This window comes from Oncorhynchus masou, chromosome 5 (assembly GCF_036934945.1).
Source record: "Oncorhynchus masou masou isolate Uvic2021 chromosome 5, UVic_Omas_1.1, whole genome shotgun sequence".
NCBI lineage: Eukaryota > Metazoa > Chordata > Actinopteri > Salmoniformes > Salmonidae > Oncorhynchus > Oncorhynchus masou.
Genome location: NC_088216.1, coordinates 2,639,509 through 2,658,410, shown reverse-complemented (window position 1 = coordinate 2,658,410; position 18,902 = coordinate 2,639,509). Strand labels below are relative to the sequence as shown.

Genomic DNA, 18,902 nt, shown 5'->3' with positions numbered 1-18,902 from the left:
TCCAACATGGTAACACTCCCCAGTCCAACATGGTAACACTCCCCAGTCCAACATGGTAATACTCCCCAGTCCAACATGGTAATACTCCCCAGTCCAACATGGTAATACTCCCCAGTCCAACATGGTAATACTCCCCAGTCCAACATGGTAATACTCCCCAGTCCAACATGGTAATACTCCCCAGTCCCCAGTCCAACATGGTAATACTCCCCAGTCCAACATGGTAATACTCCCCAGTCCAACATGGTAATACTCCCCAGTCCAACATGATAACACTCCCCAGTCCAACATGGTAATACTCCCCAGTCCCCAGTCCAACATGGTAATACTCCCCAGTCCAACATGGTAATACTCCCCAGTCCAACATGGTAATACTCCCCAGTCCAACATGGTAACACTCCCCAGTCCAACATGGTAACACTCCCCAGTCCAACATGATAACACTCCCCAGTCCAACATGGTAATACTCCCCAGTCCCCAGTCCAACATGGTAATACTCCCCAGTCCAACATGGTAATACTCCCCAGTCCAACATGGTAATACTCCCCAGTCCAACATGGTAACACTCCCCAGTCCAACATGGTAATACTCCCCAGTCCCCAGTCCAACATGGTAATACTCCCCAGTCCCCAGTCCAACATGGTAATACTCCCCAGTCCAACATGGTAATACTCCCCAGTCCCCAGTCCAACATGGTAATACTCCCCAGTCCAACATGGTAACACTCCCCAGTCCAACATGGTAACACTCCCCAGTCCAACATGGTAATACTCCCCAGTCCAACATGGTAATACTCCCCAGTCCAACATGGTAATACTCCCCAGTCCAACATGGTAATACTCCCCAGTCCAACATGATAACACTCCCCAGTCCAACATGGTAATACTCCCCAGTCCAACATGGTAACACTCCCCAGTCCAACATGGTAACACTCCCCAGTCCAACATGGTAATACTCCCCAGTCCCCAGTCCAACATGGTAACACTCCCCAGTCCAACATGGTAACACTCCCCAGTCCAACATGGTAATACTCCCCAGTCCCCAGTCCAACATGGTAACACTCCCCAGTCCAACATGGTAATACTCCCCAGTCCAACATGGTAACACTCCCCAGTCCAACATGGTAATACTCCCCAGTCCAACATGATAATACTCCCCAGTCCAACATGGTAATACTCCCCAGTCCAACATGGTAATACTCCCCAGTCCAACATGGTAACACTCCCCAGTCCAACATGGTAATACTCCCCAGTCCCCAGTCCAACATGGTAACACTCCCCAGTCCAACATGGTAACACTCCCCAGTCCAACATGATAACACTCCCCAGTCCAACATGATAACACTCCCCAGTCCAACATGGTAACACTCCCCAGTCCAACATGATAACACTCCCCAGTCCAACATGATAACACTCCCCAGTCCAACATGATAACACTCCCCAGTCCAACATGATAACACTCCCCAGTCCAACATGGTAACACTCCCCAGTCCAACATGATAACACTCCCCAGTCCAACATGGTAATACTCCCCAGTCCAACATGGTAACACTCCCCAGTCCAACATGATAACACTCCCCAGTCCAACATGGTAATACTCCCCAGTCCAACATGGTAATACTCCCCAGTCCAACATGGTAATACTCCCCAGTCCAACATGATAATACTCCCCAGTCCAACATGGTAATACTCCCCAGTCCAACATGGTAATACTCCCCAGTCCCCAGTCCAACATGATAATACTCCCCAGTCCAACATGGTAATACTCCCCAGTCCAACATGGTAATACTCCCCAGTCCCCAGTCCAACATGGTAATACTCCCCAGTCCAACATGGTAATACTCCCCAGTCCCCAGTCCAACATGATAATACTCCCCAGTCCAACGTGGTAATACTCCCCAGTCCAACGTGGTAATACTCCCCAGTCCAACATGGTAATACTCCCCAGTCCCCAGTCCAACATGATAACAATCCCCAGTCCAACATGGTAATACTCCCCAGTCCCCAGTCCAACATGGTAACACTCCCCAGTCCAACATGGTAATACTCCCCAGTCCAACATGGTAACACTACCCAGTCCAACATGGTAACACTCCCCAGTCCAACATGGTAACACTCCCCAGTCCAACATGGTAATACTCCCCAGTCCCCAGTCCAACATGGTAATACTCCCCAGTCCAACATGGTAACACTCCCCAGTCCAACATGATAATACTCCCCAGTCCAACATGGTAACACTCCCCAGTCCAACATGGTAATACTCCCCAGTCCAACATGGTAACACTCCCCAGTCCAACATGGTAATACTCCCCAGTCCCCAGTCCAACATGGTAATACTCCCCAGTCCAACATGGTAATACTCCCCAGTCCAACATGGTAATACTCCCCAGTCCAACATGGTAATACTCCCCAGTCCCCAGTCCAACATGGTAATACTCCCCAGTCCAACATGGTAATACTCCCCAGTCCAACATGGTAACACTCCCCAGTCCAACATGGTAATACTCCCCAGTCCAACATGGTAACACTCCCCAGTCCAACATGCTAATACTCCCCAGTCCAACATGGTAACACTCCCCAGTCCAACATGGTAATACTCCCCAGTCCAACATGGTAATACTCCCCAGTCCAACATGATAATACTCCCCAGTCCAACATGGTAATACTCCCCAGTCCAACATGGTAATACTCCCCAGTCCAACATGATAACACTCCCCAGTCCAACATGATAATACTCCCCAGTCCAACATGGTAATACTCCCCAGTCCCCAGTCCAACATGGTAACACTCCCCAGTCCAACATGGTAACACTCCCCAGTCCAACATGGTAATACTCCCCAGTCCAACATGGTAACACTCCCCAGTCCAACATGGTAATACTCCCCAGTCCAACATGGTAACACTCCCCAGTCCAACATGGTAATACTCCCCAGTCCAACATGATAACACTCCCCAGTCCAACATGGTAATACTCCCCAGTCCAACATGGTAATACTCCCCAGTCCAACATGGTAATACTCCCCAGTCCCCAGTCCAACATGATAATACTCCCCAGTCCAACATGGTAATACTCCCCAGTCCAACATGGTAATACTCCCCAGTCCCCAGTCCAACATGATAATACTCCCCAGTCCAACATGGTAATACTCCCCAGTCCAACATGGTAATACTCCCCAGTCCCCAGTCCAACATGGTAATACTCCCCAGTCCAACATGGTAATACTCCCCAGTCCCCAGTCCAACATGATAATACTCCCCAGTCCAACATGGTAATACTCCCCAGTCCAACGTGGTAATACTCCCCAGTCCAACATGGTAATACTCCCCAGTCCCCAGTCCAACATGATAACAATCCCCAGTCCAACATGGTAATACTCCCCAGTCCCCAGTCCAACATGGTAACACTCCCCAGTCCAACATGGTAATACTCCCCAGTCCAACATGGTAACACTACCCAGTCCAACATGGTAACACTCCCCAGTCCAACATGGTAACACTCCCCAGTCCAACATGGTAATACTCCCCAGTCCCCAGTCCAACATGGTAATACTCCCCAGTCCAACATGGTAACACTCCCCAGTCCAACATGATAATACTCCCCAGTCCAACATGGTAACACTCCCCAGTCCAACATGGTAATACTCCCCAGTCCAACATGGTAACACTCCCCAGTCCAACATGGTAATACTCCCCAGTCCCCAGTCCAACATGGTAATACTCCCCAGTCCAACATGGTAATACTCCCCAGTCCCCAGTCCAACATGGTAATACTCCCCAGTCCAACATGGTAATACTCCCCAGTCCAACATGGTAACACTCCCCAGTCCAACATGGTAATACTCCCCAGTCCAACATGGTAACACTCCCCAGTCCAACATGCTAATACTCCCCAGTCCAACATGGTAACACTCCCCAGTCCAACATGGTAATACTCCCCAGTCCAACATGGTAATACTCCCCAGTCCAACATGATAATACTCCCCAGTCCAACATGGTAATACTCCCCAGTCCAACATGGTAATACTCCCCAGTCCAACATGATAACACTCCCCAGTCCAACATGATAATACTCCCCAGTCCAACATGGTAATACTCCCCAGTCCCCAGTCCAACATGGTAACACTCCCCAGTCCAACATGGTAACACTCCCCAGTCCAACATGGTAATACTCCCCAGTCCAACATGGTAACACTCCCCAGTCCAACATGGTAATACTCCCCAGTCCAACATGGTAACACTCCCCAGTCCAACATGGTAACACTCCCCAGTCCAACATGGTAACACTCCCCAGTCCAACATGGTAACACTCCCCAGTCCAACATGGTAACACTCCCCAGTCCAACATGGTAATACTCCCCAGTCCAACATGGTAATACTCCCCAGTCCAACATGGTAACACTCCCCAGTCCAACATGGTAATACTCCCCAGTCCCCAGTCCAACATGGTAATACTCCCCAGTCCAACATGGTAATACTCCCCAGTCCAACATGGTAACACTCCCCAGTCCAACATGGTAATACTCCCCAGTCCAACATGGTAATACTCCCCAGTCCAACATGGTAACAGTCCCCATAGTAACAAGATATTAACGATGGAACAAGGGAGTCTTACTCGTAGACCAGTAGCAGCAGGTGATTTGATTGGCAGTTCCCGCATTCCAAACGATTGGCTGTGTGGCAGTGACAGGCACAATGGACAGCCAATCCCCTCACAGCCACGCCCATCTGGAAGGAGGCGTACTCCTTGGACAACTCCTCCTCCAACTGCAGCAGTAAGGACTCTACACACACAGAACACAGACGTGTGTCTGTGTAGTAATGGATGGACAGTGTGTGTGTGTGTGTGTGTGTGTGTGTGTGTGTGTGTGTCTTGGTCTCTGTGTACCTGCCAGTCGGAGGTCGCTGTCGATCTCCAGCAGGTTGAAGTTAAACATCTGCAGAAAGTTTAATGAGAATTTAGACAGACAGACAGAGACACACACAGACAGACAGGCAGGCAGACAGGCAGGCAGGCAGGTTAAAGGTTAAACTGACCTGAAGGTTAAAGGTTAAACTGACCTGAAGGTTAAACTGACCTGAAGGTTAAAGGTTAAACTGACCTGAAGGTTAAACTGACCTGAAGGTTAAAGGTTAAACTGACCTGAAGGTTAAAGGTTAAACTGACCTGAATGTTAAAGGTTAAACTGACCTGAAGGTTAAACTGACCTGAAGGTTAAAGGTTAAACTGACCTGAAGGTTAAACTGACCTAAAGGTTAAACTGACCTGAAGGTATCCCAGAACCACCTTGTCCCTCTTGTTGCTCCAGAACACACTCCTCTTATGGGCGTTGCAGTGGCACACTCCTGACACAATCCACACAGAACACTGCAGCGCACACACACACACACACACACACGCACACACACACACACACACACACACACACACACACACACACACACACACACACACACACACACACACACACACACACACACACACACAGAAAAGAAAAGCTCTCAGTCAGCCGACTGTAATCAACACCACAGCTCGACAGAGTTTACCTTCACGTCTCCCTCACACAGCTCGACAGAGTTTACCTTCACATCTCTGAGACAGCTCTACAGAGTTTACCTTCACATCTCTCTGACAGCTCGACAGAGTTTACCTTCACGTCTCTCTGAGACAGCTCTACAGAGTTTACCTTCACATCTCTCTGACAGCTCTACAGAGTTTACCTTCACATCTCTCTGAGACAGCTCTACAGAGTTTACCTTCACATCTCTCTGACAGCTCGACAGAGTTTACCTTCAGGTCTCCCTCACACAGCTCGACAGAGTTTACCTTCAGGTCTCCCTCACACAGCTCGACAGAGTTTACCTTCACGTCTCTCTGACAGCTCTACAGAGTTTACCTTCACGTCTCTCTGAGACAGCTCGACAGAGTTTACCTTCACATCTCTCTGAGACAGCTCTACAGAGTTTACCTTCACATCTCTCTGAGACAGCTCGACAGAGTTTACCTTCACATCTCTCTGAGACAGCTCGACAGAGTTTACCTTCACGTCTCCCTCACACAGCTCGACAGAGTTTACCTTCACGTCTCCCTCACACAGCTCGACAGAGTTTACCTTCACGTCTCTCTGAGACAGCTCGACAGAGTTTACCTTCACATCTCTCTGAGACAGCTCTACAGAGTTTACCTTCACGTCTCCCTCACACAGCTCGACAGAGTTTACCTTCACGTCTCCCTCACACAGCTCGACAGAGTTTACCTTCACGTCTCCCTCACACAGCTCGACAGAGTTTACCTTCACGTCTCCCTCACACAGCTCGACAGAGTTTACCTTCACGTCTCCCTCACACAGCTCGACAGAGTTTACCTTCACGTCTCCCTCACACAGCTCGACAGAGTTTACCTTCACGTCTCCCTCACACAGCTCGACAGAGTTTACCTTCACGTCTCCCTCACACAGCTCGACAGAGTTTACCTTCACGTCTCCCTCACACAGCTCGACAGAGTTTACCTTCACGTCTCCCTCACACAGCTCGACAGAGTTTACCTTCACGTCTCCCTCACACAGCTCGACAGAGTTTACCTTCACGTCTCCCTCACACAGCTCACCTCCGAGGCGACCTTGTCACAGACGTAACAGAAGCACTGGTGACAGAAGAGCTGGTTGGATTCTATTGGTCCTCCTACATCACTGTCTGTTGGTCTGGAGGAGAGGAGACAGACTGATGTTAGAAAACAGAGAAGTGTGTCTCTCTCACGTGAAGGCGTGTGTGTCTCTCACGTGAAGGTGTGTGTGTGTCTCTCTCACGTGAAGGTGTGTGTGTGTGTGTGTCTCTATCACGTGAAGGTGTGTGTGTGTGTCTCTCACGTGAAGGTGTGTGTGTGTGTGTGTCTCTATCACGTGAAGGTGTGTGTTTGTCTCCCACGTGAAGGTGTGTGTTTGTCTCCCACGTGAAGGTGTGCGTTTGTGTCTCCCACGTGAAGGTGTGTGTGTGTGTGTCTCCCACGTGAAGGTGTGTGTGTGTGTCTCCCACGTGAAGGTGTGTGTGTGTGTGTGTGTCTCCCACGTGAAGGTGTGTGTCTCCCACGTGAAGGTGTGTGTGTGTGTGTGTGTGTGTGTGTGTGTCTCCCACGTGAAGGTGTGTGTGTGTGTGTGTCTCCCACGTGAAGGTGTGTGTGTGTGTGTGTCTCCCACGTGAAGGTGTGTGTGTGTGTGTGTGTGTCTCCCACGTGAAGGTGTGTGTGTCTCCCACGTGAAGGTGTGTGTGTCTCCCACGTGAAGGTGTGTGTGTGTTTCCCACGTGAAGGTGTGTGTCTCCCACGTGAAGGTGTGTGTGTGTGTGTGTCTCCCACGTGAAGTTGTGTGTCTCCCATGTGAAGGTGTGTGTGTCTCTCACGTGAAGGTGTGTGTCTCTCACGTGAAGGTGTGTGTGTCTCTCACGTGAAGATGTGTGTGTCTCTCACGTGAAGGTGTGTGTGTGTGTCTCCCACGTGAAGGTGTGCGCGTGACTCACGTGAAGGTGTGTGCGGTACAGTCGTAGCGTGCGTGAGGCAGCACCTCTCCTCTCTGACAGAAGGTAACGACCAGGTCCTCTTCTCCTTCAGGATCATGTGACCTGCTGCAGTTAGACTGATCTACTGGGTATACTATATACACAGGGGATACAGAGACCACAGGGGATACAGAGACCACAGGGGTTTAGACTGATCTACTGGGTATACTATATACACAGGGGATACAGAGACCACAGGGGATACAGAGACCACAGGGGTTTAGACTGATCTACTGGGTATACTATATACACAGGGGATACAGAGACCACAGGGGATACAGAGACCACAGGGGTTTAGACTGATCTACTGGGTATACTATATACACAGGGGATACAGAGACCACAGGGGATACAGAGACCACAGGGGTTTAGACTAATCTACTGGGTATACTATATACACAGGGGATACAGAGACCACAGGGGATACAGAGACCACAGGGGTTTAGACTGATCTACTGGGTATACTATATACACAGGGGATACAGAGACCACAGGGGATACAGAGACCACAGGGGTTTAGACTGATCTACTGGGTATACTATATACACAGGGGATACAGAGACCACAGGGGTTTAGACTGATCTACTGGGTATACGATATACACAGGGGATACAGAGACCACAGGGGTTTAGACTGATCTACTGGGTATACGATATACACAGGGGATACAGAGACTACAGGGGATACAGAGACCACAGGGGTTTAGACTGATCTACTGGGTATACTATATACACAGGGGATACAGAGACCACAGGGGTTTAGACTGATCTACTGGGTATACTATATACACAGGGGATACAGAGACCACAGGGGATACAGAGACCACAGGGGTTTAGACTGATCTACTGGGTATACTATATACACAGGGGATACAGAGACCACAGGGGATACAGAGACCACAGGGGATACAGAGACCACAGGGGATACAGAGACCACAGGGGTTTAGACTGATCTACTGGGTATACTATATACACAGGGGATACAGAGACCACAGGGGTTTAGACTGATCTACTGGGTATACTATATACACAGGGGATACAGACACCACAGGGGATACAGAGACCACAGAGGTTTAGACTGATCTACTGGGTATACTATTTACACAGGGGATACAGAGACCACAGGGGATACAGAGACCATAGGGGATACAGAGACCACAGGGGATACAGAGACCACAGAGGTTTAGACTGATCTACTGGGTATACTATATACACAGGGGATACAGAGACCACAGGGGTTTAGACTGATCTACTGGGTATAGTATATACACAGGGGATACAGAGACCACAGGGGATACAGAGACCACAGGGGTTTAGACTGATCTACTGGGTATACTATATACACAGGGGATACAGAGACCACAGGGGATACAGAGACCACATGGGTTTAGACTGATCTACTGGGTATACTATATACACAGGGGATACAGAGACCACAGGGGTTTAGACTGATCTACTGGGTATACTATATACACAGGGGACACAGAGACCACAGGGGATACAGAGACCACAGGGGTTTAGACTGATCTACTGGGTATACTATATACACAGGGGATACAGAGACCACAGGGGTTTAGACTGATCTACTGGGTATACTATATACACAGGGGATACAGAGACCACAGGGGTTTAGACTGATCTACTGGGTATACTATATACACAGGGGATACAGAGACCACAGGGGTTTAGACTGATCTACTGGGTATACTATATACACAGGGGATACAGAGACCACAGGGGATACAGAGACCACAGGGGTTTAGACTGATCTACTGGGTATACTATATACACAGGGGATACAGAGACCACAGGGGTTTAGACTGATCTACTGGGTATACTATATACACAGGGGATACAGAGACCACAGGGGATACAGAGACCACAGGGGTTTAGACTGATCTACTGGGTATACTATATACACAGGGGATACAGAGACCACAGGGGATACAGAGACCACAGGGGTTTAGACTGATCTACTGGGTATACTATATACACAGGGGATACAGAGACCACAGGGGATACAGAGACCACAGGGGTTTAGACTGATCTACTGGGTATAATATATACACAGGGGATACAGAGACCACAGGGGATACGGAGACCACAGGGGATACAGAGACCACAGGGGATACAGAGACCACAGGGGTTTAGACTGATCTACTGGGTATACTATATACACAGGGGATAGAGACCACAGGGGATACAGAGACCACAGGGGTTTAGACTGATCTACTGGGTATACTATATACACAGGGGATACAGAGACCACAGGGGTTTAGACTGATCTACTGGGTATACTATATACACAGGGGATACAGAGACCACAGGGGATACAGAGACCACAGGGGATACAGAGACCACAGGGGTTTAGACTGATCTACTGGGTATACTATATACACAGGGGACACAGAGACCACAGGGGTTTAGACTGATCTACTGGGTATACTATATACACAGGGGATACAGAGACCACAGGGGTTTAGACTGATCTACTGGGTATACTATATACACAGGGGACACAGAGACCACAGGGGATACAGAGACCACAGGGGTTTAGACTGATCTACTGGGTATACTATATACACAGGGGATACAGAGACCACAGGGGTTTAGACTGATCTACTGGGTATACTATATACACAGGGGATACAGAGACCACAGGGGTTTAGACTGATCTACTGGGTATACTATATACACAGGGGATACAGAGACCACAGGGGTTTAGACTGATCTACTGGGTATACTATATACACAGGGGATACAGAGACCACAGGGGATACAGAGACCACAGGGGTTTAGACTGATCTACTGGGTATACTATATACACAGGGGATACAGAGACCACAGGGGTTTAGACTGATCTACTGGGTATACTATATACACAGGGGATACAGAGACCACAGGGGATACAGAGACCACAGGGGTTTAGACTGATCTACTGGGTATACTATATACACAGGGGATACAGAGACCACAGGGGATACAGAGACCACAGGGGTTTAGACTGATCTACTGGGTATACTATATACACAGGGGATACAGAGACCACAGGGGATACAGAGACCACAGGGGTTTAGACTGATCTACTGGGTATAATATATACACAGGGGATACAGAGACCACAGGGGATACGGAGACCACAGGGGATACAGAGACCACAGGGGATACAGAGACCACAGGGGTTTAGACTGATCTACTGGGTATACTATATACACAGGGGATAGAGACCACAGGGGATACAGAGACCACAGGGGTTTAGACTGATCTACTGGGTATACTATATACACAGGGGATACAGAGACCACAGGGGTTTAGACTGATCTACTGGGTATACTATATACACAGGGGATACAGAGACCACAGGGGATACAGAGACCACAGGGGATACAGAGACCACAGGGGTTTAGACTGATCTACTGGGTATACTATATACACAGGGGACACAGAGACCACAGGGGTTTAGACTGATCTACTGGGTATACTATATACACAGGGGATACAGAGACCACAGGGGTTTAGACTGATCTACTGGGTATACTATATACACAGGGGATACAGAGACGACAGGGGATACAGAGACCACAGGGGATACAGAGACCACAGGGGATACAGAGACCACAGGGGATACAGAGACCACAGGGGTTTAGACTGATCTACTGGGTATACTATATACACAGGGGATACAGAGACCACAGGGGATACAGAGACCACAGGGGTTTAGACTAATCTACTGGGTATACTATATACACAGGGGATACAGAGACCACAGGGGTTTAGACTGATCTACTGGGTATACTATATACACAGGGGATACAGAGACCACAGGGGTTTAGACTGATCTACTGGGTATACTATATACACAGGGGACACAGAGACCACAGGGGATACAGAGACCACAGGGGATACAGAGACCACAGAGGTTTAGACTGATCTACTGGGTATACTATATACACAGGGGATACAGAGACCACAGGGGATACAGAGACCACAGGGGTTTAGACTGATCTACTGGGTATACTATATACACAGGGGATACAGAGACCACAGGGGATACAGAGACCACAGGGGTTTAGACTGATCTACTGGGTATACTATATACACAGGGGATACAGAGACCACAGGGGATACAGAGACCACAGGGGTTTAGACTGATCTACTGGGTATACTATATACACAGGGGATACAGAGACCACAGGGGTTTAGACTGATCTACTGGGTATACTATATACACAGGGGACACAGAGACCACAGGGGATACAGAGACAACAGGGGTTTAGACTAATCTACTGGGTATACTATATACACAGGGGATAGAGACCACAGGGGATACAGAGACCACAGGGGTTTAGACTAATCTACTGGGTATACTATATACACAGGGGATAGAGACCACAGGGGATACAGAGACCACAGGGGTTTAGACTGATCTACTGGGTATACTATATACACAGGGGACACAGAGACCACAGGGGTTTAGACTGATCTACTGGGTATACTATATACACAGGGGATAGAGACCACAGGGGATACAGAGACCACAGGGGTTTAGACTGATCTACTGGGTATACTATATACACAGGGGACACAGAGACCACAGGGGATACAGAGACCACAGGGGACACAGAGACCACAGGGGACACAGAGACCACAGGGGTTTAGACTGATCTACTGGGTATACTATATACACAGGGGATACAGAGACCACAGGGGATACAGAGACCACAGGGGATACAGAGACCACAGGGGTTTAGACTGATCTACTGGGTATACTATATACACAGGGGATACAGAGACCACAGGGGATACAGAGACCACAGAGGTTTAGACTGATCTACTGGGTATACTATTTACACAGGGGATACAGAGACCACAGGGGTTTAGACTGATCTACTGGGTATACTATATACACAGGGGATACAGAGACCACAGGGGTTTAGACTGATCTACTGGGTATACTATATACACAGGGGATACAGAGACCACAGGGGATACAGAGACCACAGGGGTTTAGACTGATCTACTGGGTATACTATATACACAGGGGATACAGAGACCACAGGGGATACAGAGACCACAGGGGATACAGAGACCACAGGGGTTTAGACTGATCTACTGGGTATACTATATACACAGGGGACACAGAGACCACAGGGGTTTAGACTGATCTACTGGGTATACTATATACACAGGGGACACAGAGACCACAGGGGTTTAGACTGATCTACTGGGTATACTATATACACAGGGGATACAGAGACCACAGGGGTTTAGACTGATCTACTGGGTATACTATATACACAGGGGATACAGAGACCACAGGGGATACAGAGACCACAGGGGTTTAGACTGATCTACTGGGTATACTATATACACAGGGGATACAGAGACCACAGGGGATACAGAGACCACAGAGGTTTAGACTGATCTACTGGGTATACTATATACACAGGGGATACAGAGACCACAGGGGTTTAGACTGATCTACTGGGTATACTATATACACAGGGGATACAGAGACCACAGGGGATACAGAGACCACAGGGGATACAGAGACCACAGAGGTTTAGACTGATCTACTGGGTATACTATATTCATTCAAATGATTTAGTTGTATTGTTATATTAGATAGGCACTCGGAAGTTGAAAGAGACTCAAGTCAATCGGCCTGTTAGTGATGAAAGGAGAATGTATTTTCTACGAATTGGGAATGAAGCCCGTCATCCCTGCTGTGGCTGTATTGAACGGACCATATAGATATATATGGTATAGATGATATAGATGTAGGTGATATAGATATATATGGTATAGATGATATAGATAGTATAGATGATATAGATGTAGGTGATATAGATATAGATGGTATAGATGATATAGATATATGTTATAGATGATATAGTTATATGGCATTGATTATATAGATGTAGGTGATATAGATATAGATGGTATAGATGATATAGATATATGGTATAGATGATATAGATATATATGGCATTGATTATATAGATGTAGGTGATATAGATATAGATGATATAGATATAGACGGTATCGATGATATAGATATAGATGGTATCGATGATATAGATAGTGATATAGATATATATGGTATCGATGATATCGCTTGATGATATAGATATATATGCTATCGATGATATAGATATATGATATAGATGATATAGATGATATAGATATAGATGTATCGATGATATAGATGATATAGATATGATATAGATATAGATGGTATCGATGATATAGATGGTATCGATGATATAGATATAGCTGATATAGATATAGATGATATAGATATAGATGGTATCGATGATATAGATATAGATGGTATCGATGATATAGATTATATAGATATAGATGATATAGATATAAATGGTATCGATGATATAGATATAGATGGTATCGATGATATAGATTATATAGATATAGATGATATAGATATATGTTATCGATGATATAGATGATATAGATATAGATGGTATCGATGATATAGATGATATAGATATAGAAAGCACTGGACTAAAGTTCACAGAGGTTGACACTCTGGATTTCAGGAAGTGCTGACGTGGTTATCTTGAGTTCTCTCCTTTCACTTCCCTGTTCTTTCCCTTTTATCTTCCTACAAACTGTTTTGGCTGACGTCTTACCGTCGTTCTGGATGTCTTCGACGATGTAGACCGAGTCGTTGATGGACACATCATCGTCATCATCACTGAGAATGATAACCACGTCTTCTGGATTCATGTCTCCAAACAACCTGCAAAATATATTTATATAAACCACACTGCACTGTATATCCTTCACTATAAACCACACTGCATTATATATCCTTCACTATAAACCCCACACTACATTATATATCCTTCACTATAAACTACACTGCATTATATATCCTTCACTATAAACCCCACACTGAATTATATATCCTTCACTATAAACCACATTGCAGTATATATCCTATATCCTGTTCCCAGGCCGTCATTGAAAATAAGAATTTGTTCTTAACTGACTTGCCTGGTTAAATAAAGGTAAAATTTTAAAAAAAATAATATATATATATATATATATATCCTTCACTATAAACCACACACTGCATTATATATCCTTCACTATAAACCCCACACTGCATTATATATCCTTCACTATAAACCAGACTGCATTATATATCCTTCACTATAAACCACACTGCATTATATATCCTTCACTATAAACCACACTGCATTATATATCCTTCACTATAAACCACACTGCATTGTATATCCTTCACTATAAACCACACACTGCACTGTATATCCTTCACTATAAACCACACTGCATTATATATCCTTCACTATAAACTCCACACTGCATTATATATCCTTCACTATAAACCCCACACTGCACTGTATATCCTTCACTATAAACCCCACACTGCATTATATATCCTTCACTATAAACTACACTGCATTATATATCCTTCACAATAAACTACACACTGCAGTGTATATCCTTCACTATAAACTACACTGCAGTATATCCTTCACTATAAACCCCACACTGCATTATATATCCTTCACAATAAACCACACTGCATGATATATCCTTCACTATAAACCACACTGCATTGTATATCCTTCACTATAAACCACACTGCAGTATATATCCTTCACTATAAACCAGACTGCATTGTATATCCTTCACTATAAACCAGACTGCATTATATATCCTTCACTATAAACCACACACTGCACTGTATATCCTTCACTATAAACCACACACTGCAGTGTATATCCTTCACTATAAACCACACACTGCACTGTATATCCTTCACTATAAACCCCACACTGCATTATATATATCCTTCACTATAAACCACACTGCATTATATATCCTTCACTATAAACCATACTGCAGTATATATCCTTCACTATAAACCATACTGCAGTATATATCCTTCACTATAAACCATACTGCAGTATATATCCTTCACTATAAACCCCACACTGCTTCAACTTCAATGATCTGTAAACAACTAGTTTAATGTCACTAGTTAGGGGGGGAAACAAACTATGACTTTCAATTCTGAATGGTGGAGATAAATAGATAATTGATGAAGGTGCACAGAGGCTAACTAATCCTATTCAATATCTAACCAACTAACTCAGCCTCGACACAACCCAAAACACACAGCTTTGACCAGAGAAAACACATGTTTATTTTCATACGGTCTCTGACTGTAGTTAAAGGAGTATCAAAGCGGATGTGACTCGTTAGTTAAACTTACCTTTGCTTGAAAAGTGGGTCACTTCTTAGTTGACAATACGGGTTATAAAGAGTGAGAACCCCGACACCGTTAGATGTAATATATATAAGTAGTTAATTAATTAAAAGTAGTTTATCCGGGAAAAAAAAGGGACAATTCCTTCTCACGACTTCTGTTTTCCTGTTGAATTTATTTTTTCGCGCCAGGTTCCGGAAGCCTCAGACCGGACGTGACGGATACCGCGTCACCTTGGCGACCGGCCGAGAAGCGTTCCCGAGTTACCACGGCAACAACGTTAAAAATTTGGATTTTCGTCGTAGAAAAAAATGTATTCAACTTTTTTGGTCTTCATTTAAAGTTCGGTGTTAGCACTTTGATTAAGGTTTAAGGTTTAAGCGGGGTTATGACTTTGTGGCAGTAGTAAAGAGTGACGACCCAGACGACAAGGGTATAATCATAGAAATATAATGAATAGAACGGCGGTCCCCAACGATGGCATAATGGTTGGACTGGCAGACATTGCGAGCACATAGGGGCAAAGTAGGAAGTAAAAGCAGGAAGTGTACCCATCAATATGTGCTGGGATTTGTTGATTTGGCTGGCCCTTAAATGTACACAGAGAGCTAGCATTAATAATATGCATGTTAATTTCTCCTGGTTCAAAGTGGAGGAGAGATTAACTTCATCACTACTTGTACTTGTGAGCAGTATTGACATGTTGAATCCACCGAGGTGTCTGTTTAAACGACTAGCACACAGCTTACAAGCTGAACCTCGGCAAGACGGAGCTGCTCTTCCTCCCGGGGAAGGACTGCCCGTTCCATGATCTCGCCATCACGGTTGACAACTCCATTGTGTCCTCCTCCCAGAGCGCTAAGAACCTTGGCGTGATCCTGGACAACACCCTGTCGTTCTCAACCAACATCATGGCGGTGGCCCGTTCCTGTAGGTTCATGCTCTACAACATCCGCAGAGTACGACCCTGCCTCACACAGGAAGCGGCGCAGGTCCTAATCCAGGCACTTGTCATCTCCCGTCTGGATTACTGCAACTCGCTGTTGGCTGGGCTCCCTGCCTGTGCCATTAAACCCCTACAACTCATCCAGAACGCCGCAGCCCGTCTGGTGTTCAACCTTCCCAAGTTCTCTCACGTCACCCCGCTCCTCCGCTCTCTCCACTGGCTTCCAGTTGAAGCTCGCATCCGCTACAAGACCATGGTGCTTGCCTACGGAGCTGTGAGGGGAACGGCACCGCAGTACCTCCAGGCTCTGATCAGGCCCTACACCCAAGCAAGGGCACTGCGTTCATCCACCTCTGGCCTGCTCGCCTCCCTACCATTGAGGAAGTACAGTTCCCGCTCAGCCCAGTCAAAACTGTTCGCTGCTCTGGCCCCCAATGGTGGAACAATCTCCCTCACGACGCCAGGACAGCGGAGTCAATCACCACCTTCCGGAGACACCTGAAACCCCACCTCTTCAAGGAATACCTAGGATAGGATAAGTAATCCTTCTCACCACCCCCCCTTAATGATTTAGATGCACTATTGTAAAGTGGCTGTTCCACTGGATGTCAGAAGGTGAATTCACCAATTTGTAAGTCGCTCTGGATAAGAGCGTCTGCTAAATGACTTAAATGTAAATGTTACAAGACATGCCACCAGAGGTTTGTCCTGAAAAGACTATGGGACGTGCACAGTACTACATAGAGCCATGACTACATAACTGCCTTAATGTTGCTGGACCCCCAGGAAGAGGGGGGAGGTCATCTCATGGGGATCCTTAATAAATATAAATCATCCCAGAAAAATCCAATACAAACTAAACAAACATTACAAAACAATACCTTCCATTGCATGAACCACATCAGTTAAACATCAATAGAATGAACATTCTACATTACCACGGAAATGATCGCATCACAATACCAGGCAGCCATTGTGTGTGTCCACCAATGGGTTCACCGGTCAGATTGCCAGGGGTTAGAGGTTCCAAGACCGTTCTATTCATTATATCTCTACGGGTGTAATTGCCATAGAGATGAATAGAGGGCTCATCGTTGTATCCGTGCCATTGTTGAGCCCCAACAGTGGAAATGTCATACTACCCATAAAACCTAGTGGTCAAAACATGGAAATGGTTCCAATTGTTTCTCCGCCAGTCATTTTATCCATTGTGGTTGTCGTTATGAAAAAGTATAAACACAAAAATGACAGGCTGCCTGACATTACAACGTTGTTTTCGCTGATGAGTCATTACACACAAGTACCAATACTGTGTGATGTCATTACACTGCCCGGCTTCCTGCCTATTCTCCTCCTGCATCACCTCCTCCTGCCTATTCTCCTCCCTTTATTCCTCCTGCCTCTACTCCTTGTGCCCAGCCTCCTGCCTCTCTTCCTCCTCCCTCATCCTCCTCTCCTCCTGCCCAGCCTCCTGCCTCTCTTCCTCCTCCCTCATCCTCCTCTCCTCCTGCCCAGCCTCCTGCCTCTCTTCCTCCTCCCTCATCCTCCTCTCCTCCTGTCCAACCTCCTGCCCAGCCTCCTGCCTCTCTTCCTCCTCCCTCATCCTCCTCTCCTCTCCTCCTGCCCAGCCTCCTGCCTCTCTTCCTCCTCCCTCATCCTCCTCTCCTCCTGTCCAGCCTCCTGCCTCTCTTCCTCCTCCCTCATCCTCCTCTCCTCCTGTCCAACCTCCTGCCCAGCCTCCTGCATCTCTTCCCGGTACAGCATCTCCTGCAGCACTGAGGTGGTCTTCTGCAAGGACCAGCGGACCTGAAGTCCTGCCAGCCCGGCCAGTGTGGAGAGGGAGAGGCCAGACCTGAAGTCCTCCCAGCCCGGCCAGTGTGGAGAGGGAGAGGCCAGACCTGAAGTCCTCCCAGCCAGGGTCTCTCCCAGCCCAGCCAGTGTGGAAGGGAGAGGCCAGACCTGACGTCCTCCCAGCCCAGGTCTCCCCCAGCCCGGCCAGTGTGGAGAGGGAGAGGCCAGACCTGAAGTCCTCCCAGCCCGGCCAGTGTGGAGAGGGAGAGGCCAGACCTGAAGTCCTCCCAGCCAGGGTCTCTCCCAGCCCGGCCAGTGTGGAGAGGGAGAGGCCAGACCTGAAGTCCTCCCAGCCC

The 18,902-nt window shown here is 46.9% G+C and overlaps 1 protein-coding gene across 1 annotated transcript in view; it reads right to left on the bottom strand.

Annotated features, from left to right (window-relative positions):
• The window catches only part of LOC135526049 (uncharacterized), a 39,871-nt gene extending 23,883 nt beyond the window's left edge, over positions 1–15,988 (bottom strand). Inside the window, exons 1-7 of the mRNA XM_064954088.1 lie at positions 15,816–15,988; positions 14,200–14,309; positions 7,509–7,641; positions 6,604–6,697; positions 5,263–5,364; positions 4,885–4,933; positions 4,612–4,780 (exon numbers count right to left, since the gene is read on the bottom strand). Coding sequence (XP_064810160.1) covers positions 4,612–4,780; positions 4,885–4,933; positions 5,263–5,364; positions 6,604–6,697; positions 7,509–7,641; positions 14,200–14,296 — 644 coding nt within the window. The 5' untranslated portion in view covers positions 14,297–14,309; positions 15,816–15,988. The remainder of the gene's footprint in view (positions 1–4,611; positions 4,781–4,884; positions 4,934–5,262; positions 5,365–6,603; positions 6,698–7,508; positions 7,642–14,199; positions 14,310–15,815) is intronic.
• Between the last annotated feature and the right edge of the window lie 2,914 nt (positions 15,989–18,902).